This window comes from Patella vulgata, chromosome 4 (genome assembly GCF_932274485.2).
Source record: "Patella vulgata chromosome 4, xgPatVulg1.2, whole genome shotgun sequence".
NCBI lineage: Eukaryota > Metazoa > Mollusca > Gastropoda > Patellidae > Patella > Patella vulgata.
Window position 1 is genome coordinate 21,233,125 of NC_065882.2, and position 6,323 is coordinate 21,239,447.

At 35.0% G+C, this 6,323-nt stretch overlaps 1 protein-coding gene across 1 annotated transcript; it reads right to left on the reverse strand.

The window, feature by feature from the left end:
• Nucleotides 1-171: 171 nt before the first annotated feature.
• On the reverse strand, nt 172-4,348 carry LOC126818256 (growth arrest and DNA damage-inducible protein GADD45 alpha). The gene is made up of 5 exons (XM_050545566.2): nt 4,210-4,348; nt 2,936-3,040; nt 2,617-2,737; nt 2,073-2,314; nt 172-1,877 (listed from the first exon to the last, which is right to left on the reverse strand). Exons 1-4 carry the CDS (start codon nt 4,257-4,259, stop codon nt 2,108-2,110), a joined length of 483 nt encoding a protein of 160 aa, XP_050401523.1. The 5' UTR covers nt 4,260-4,348; the 3' UTR covers nt 172-1,877; nt 2,073-2,107.
• Nucleotides 4,349-6,323: the final 1,975 nt, after the last annotated feature.

Genomic DNA, 6,323 nt, shown 5'->3' on the forward strand with positions numbered 1-6,323 from the left:
TACGTACAAGAAATTTTGGAAGATTGCATTCGATGAAGAATGACAGGAAACGCCCACCCCCACCCCCTTTGCATGTGATGCCATATGTTAGTCTCAAAATGACCGAAGTATTGCACTGAGGCGTTAAACCCCATTCCTTCCCACTAACCTCGACAACAGAGATACAATGAATTTATATTTAGAAACTAAATTTATTCATAAATAACAATAAATCATAACATTAGAATAAATCACGTACACACTATTTAATTATGTTCCATAATCAGATATCAATTAACCTATTGTTGGAATACATACAACAAATAATACAAAGTCTGGCTTGCAGCTGCAGAAAGTTATAAACCCAACGTAATTAACTTTAAGCTTTGTCTTTTTTAATCTAAGATCAGCAGCTAATATTGTAATCCCTTTTATAAGTAAGACGCATAATTAGATAAATCATTTACGCAGCACAATCCTGATAAACAGGTGTACTATCTATGAAACGCAAATAGAATTTTCTCGCAAATTCATCTCTTTTCTAAGACAGCCATCTTTAATATACATACAAGTATACTTATCTCTAATAGCTTAAAATATCTACGAAACCTAAAATACACTTTAATTATTAGCCGCGTTTATGAAACAGGCAACAATATGGACGGACAATTTACTGCATTTAGGTACATGAAAATATATTATGTAAATGGATGTCAAAAATAAGCTTGAGAAAATATCACAGTTCATTATTATTTCATGGATATTGTTCCCATTTCAATACAACACTAAATCATTATTTAAAACGTATTTTCATTAAAATCTGCATAAAAGTATATGATTTTATTTCTAATGGCAACCAAAGAAATATCCATACTATAACAGTAAACAACCTTGACATAAAACTATTGGAATGTCTAAACAATATTTGTCATGATGTTTTTGACCTAGTTAGACTAAGAAAGTGGCACCACTTGCCATGGTACCAGAAAACAGCTGATTTTGTGACCTAGTAGAATAATACATAACAGAGCCTACATGACTCATTCCTAAATGTGTTTCACATTCTTGGAAGTCTTTAAAATATTATAGCATTTTTCCCCTCTACTTTATAGTCAACTCTAGCATACATCAGTTTTAAGTTTGCCAACTGCAGAGGACAATGACTTATGTACCATATATGGTGATAGTTATACTACGTCATTATAGAAATTGTAGGAATCACGAGGTGCCATAACGTCCAGACCAATGGTCTGTGTATTGTTTACGTGCATCCGTAAAGCACTATAACATAAAAGAGTTCAGTAGCACTGATACACTATTAGTCTCTGGGTTCCAAGAAATTATTTAATAGTTCCATTACATTGTTGTATTCCTGCACAATTAAATGTTTGATGTAGGTTTCACAACCTTTAATCGCTGTCAATGTTCTTTGGTGGTTGAGTTAGTAAGAACAATGCTTCAAATGTTTCGTAATACACATTATCAAAACGACAATGAGCACATCAATTGATGATGTCACGCAAGACAAGATGGTAGTATGTCGATATGGTTGTAACTAGTTATTATGGTGTGATGAAACAGTTGACCCATCATAGGTGTTGCTTCGGAAAATCAGGCTGACTTCATCTCTATTTCGAATTAAGAAATACCCAAGCAGCTTATCTGGATCTTTCCATTTAGCAGACCGTAATTGCCGTGGTGGCTATTACTATTACTATTAAGAGTGATTGCATCAGCTGTCAATCGAATGATGTCCATGGTAACCAATAGGTTGCTGGATTTACAAGCCCACCACTCAGGTTTTGTCTTTCATTGGTACATTCATGTTTTTTTTCTGACCAAGCACGAGTTTGTTGACTCTCGTTCGCTATGATGATACTGGATTTGGAGAAATCCATCTAAAAAAGATAAACAAACATATTGTTTAGTCTAAATAACTAAAAATAAACATTGCTGACACTATCAAATATATGAACATCTATTTTAGGCTATGACTCTAAAAAACCACTTTCTATATTGAGATTATGAAACTAGTCAGAAAACCAGATTTCCGAAAGTGAAAATGACTTCTGGATTTGAACATGGAAACTCACCATTTTAATTCAGTTCCAAAATGATCTTTAGATCTTCACACGGGTAATTCGATGATTGGTTTTGGGTAGATATCATCAGAAATCATATCATCATAAAAATCAAATATTTTTTCATCTTGATAGCTTAATCGATCTTTAGGAAACTGCACCAAGATGCAGCTCACGTCTGCTGGAACACTGCGGGATTTGACGCCATCTTTAAATGTAGATAAACTCTCGCTTAAATGTGGCGCATTCTTGACCTGAAAGATAAATATGTTCAAACTATAAATAATACATCAATTTTATTCTCATTCTTTGTATTATCTAATCTAAATTAAATTTACATCCATAGTTTGCCTTTTGTACAATTCAATAATTATTTCTTGATAACACAGTAAACACGCATTTAACGGATGAATGACCTTGGCACAAGCAGTCGTTAAAAACATGTTTTCCACAGTAGTACGTCTAAGATTACGGAAGTTATAATTAACAACGACAAACTAATATAGCTACTCTATCTTGTGTAAGAATTTGATTAACTTAAGAAATTAAAATTTACCTTAAGAATTCGTATATCGTTTTCCCAACAGAAAGCTTCTATAAGTGTGTGTTGAATGTGAACAGCAATATTTTCACTACCAGCTTCGGGTAAAACACATAGCATCACATCTTCAGCATTACTGTAAGAAAAAATTTTGAAAGAATTAAGTTTGGAATTTTAAGTGTTGACTCACCTTAGAAAAATGTCTTAAATATTCGAAATATGTGAGCGAAGGTATGCAACTAACTTAACCAATTAAAATCCATAAACGATTTAATAAAATGTATTTTGTTTTAAAAAATAAAGGTTATCTTATCAGTAATAAATATGTACTTACCAGTGAAGCAGTTTAGCGCACTCGAAGACACCAAAGGTCAGACGCTCCTCATCAACAGCTTGCCAGAGGCATTCCTGAAGAACCTCACCTATGGTTTCAGATTTTCTGCAAAAATAAAATATGAACTACATTAGTCTATATTTCTTAATCGGTGCATTCTAAAATGAGATTTAAAATATTTGGTGTACCATATTTATCGCTGAATATTACAAAGCACTTGTTTTGTTTAACTTTTTCTAAGAGGTGTTTGTGATTTTAACGGTGTAGGGTATATTGCACATTCTTATTTAGAGAAATATTAAGTGAGGCATTGAATTACTTTATAATCTATCATGAAAATGTGTTATGGCGTAATAGGGTACATACAGTCTTTTACAACTTGTGGCAATTGGCGCGTGGCACAAACCTCGTGTTAGTGTGACGTCATATAGATAAATCGGTTAACTCATGTTGAGATCAGTGGTCACGGGGTGTAATTGAATGTAATGGCAATGTTCAAGCGCAAAGTCTACTTGAATTGAACTAATATTGCACCAATTAACTCATTATTTGCTAGTTAAACGATAACGCACTCTCGGACAAGTCAATCTTTAATTATTTAGCATCGATTTTGACTCCCACTACAATGCGAACCTAAAACGTATCCAAAAAATAACGCCCTCTGTTATTCAATGCAATATGTTACTGTATTATATAAAGAGAGATGGTTGCATTTCATATTATATAAGTTCATTGTTACTTATGTAACACTGTTTAATAAGTCCGATGTGCAAAAGGAGAAGTTTCATAATCCTATAAGTAAGTTACAAATTTGTCTGACCTACGTGGGCTTAAATGCCACATCATCCCACAAACGTACAACATTGCATTGCGTAATTTGAATAGTCTGATATTCAATGATATTGGTTCTGTGTGGACATCTAAGCAACCAAAGCATATATGGTCTCCCACAGAGAGGAGTTAAGATTGGGCAACGTGAAATATCATAACGCACCGAGCTGACCCAACCATAATGTAGGGCGGAAAGATAAGTTCGTTTGCTAGTTATGCAGGTGTTCAATATTTGTATTTTGCCAAAAAACAAAAATGAAATATTTAAATGATATCTGCAGCAACTCAAAAGTTCAGGTCAAGCGCCAAGCCATTGCCCTCTACTCAGAACTGATGTATGACCTTATCCTGACAGATGGGAATATTGTCCTATATCTCTCAGTGTGAGAAAGCATATGCATATATCTTGATAAAATTATTATAAAATATAAATTTGTGCTTACTTTTCTAATTTCTCCATCGCTACAACTTCTCCAAATACAGTAAAAGTCATGATGTATTAAAATTATCCAAACAAAGAGCACAATAAAACACAAAGAAAACCGTTAGTGTAGTAACACAACGTCTATTTAGCAACAGTGAAATCTGTAGTCTAAAAATAAGTGGGCCGTTATGAGCTTATATACCATGGGGGCGTGGCTCGAACGAGAAAAACTTGAATCTGATTGGCTAAACAATGTCCTAGTTTCTAGGTCTTTAGAAATCGTGTTCTGATCTGCCCGAGTTACAAATCTTGCGATGATTTGTCATGATGAGACATGCATGTTATTGCATATAGGTAGATATGAGTAAAATATATTTTGTTTTTGTTTCTAACAAAACGGAACCTTGACTGACCGTCATTGTTTGCCCATGCAAGTTTGTGGGCGTTTGGAAAACAAACGAAAATAGATTGTTCATCGAAACTCACTCAATTAGTGGTCTAGTTTCGCTGTCTGTTCCTTTCCTGGTAAAAATAATGTTATCTTATTGCAGGAAGCAATTCCTAGAACTATGCCAATTCAGAGATTTCGAGGCGGGAAATATTATTGTTTCATGGCCAATTAAATAAACAAACTTATTTGGGGGTTTATTATTGGATACCAAAGCAAACTTCTAAAGTGATATAATACTGCGAATATGTTCGACTTAATTATTTTATCCTAAAGACACGGCCGTTTTGCTGTAATCGGATGTTTTGGGGCTTTTGATGTTTGAGTATATAAATTATTTTTATGGCTGCAATGAAACTTATATCAAAACATCGTTTACGTCAACCTAATATTATTAATAAAATAGTTTTATGATATGTAGGTGTGTACAACTAGCTATAAATAATGCAAGTATGTACCATAGGTGTCATGTACAGAGTTCGAACGCATTAATCTTGCACTGAACGTGTACGTAACGAACAGCTTATAACTTAATTGGATTTTTTTTTATCACGTCTATATTAATAATATACAGATGAAGTGAAAAGGTGTTTAACCTCCTACTGCTCTGCTCTGACTAGTCTAATGAAGACGGGCATACGCCATACAGTGTGCTATGAGGGAAATTTTACCCTGGCAGCGGCACTATGGCCTACTCTTATATCGAAGATACAACTGCCAAGGGCACTTTTACATGCATGCCAAAGTATACACGATATATCGGTTTTTCGTCCCACCCGAACGACTAGACAGCTGTCCTTATCAGGCCCTTAGTCCTGCACCACTGCCAAGGGGAAAACACGCCGGAAAAACCCGATGAACTTTCTCGGCCAACGCAACGATCGAACACGCGACCTCCAGACTAACGAGCCAGCGTCTAACCACTTCTCCGCCGTGGCCCCCGTAGTTTATAAGGAATAGGCTATCATTTCCAGCCCCCGTTGAAACCCAAACAATACATACACTTCCTTGTAAGTTCCGCATACCTGATCCACAAACCAAACCACACGACTACCGCACGATCACATGCTCTGGTTTTACCATTATTTTTACCCGTGAATGCATTTAATTAAAAATGGAGAATCGAAATGAGAGATTAGTTCAGACAGCATGTTATATCATCAAAAGGTATACGCTCCCTTTAAAATGCAATTTTAAAACATGCACCAACTATGTACCATTGCATTCAAATGGTACTGACACACATGACGGGGCAAGGTGTTGGGTTCATGAAAGGTATTACTACAAACAGAGGAGTGGTGTAGTTCTGGCACGGATTGGATAAAATCAGACGTACTAAAAGACCGTATTGTATGAATGGTACCAGTGATACAAATAGGAGTGGTGAAGATGTTTACATATGACCATATGTATGGGAGCGGTAATATAGCTCGCACTGAACAAAACACATGAAACATGAAAATCTTTGATGATCTTCCAATTTCAGGAACTCACGAATTCCCCACTCAGCTGACCGCACTTTGTCTGCCTAGAAAACCTTCAGTGCAAGATTATGAGAAATCAACAAAACGCGGTAAATCCGTTTTGAGAATTGTGTGTTGTTTTGGTTTATTATGTATATTATGTATTTCTCTTGAGTATCATGTTTGTGTGTTTTACTTGAGTATAATGATTGTGTACATTAC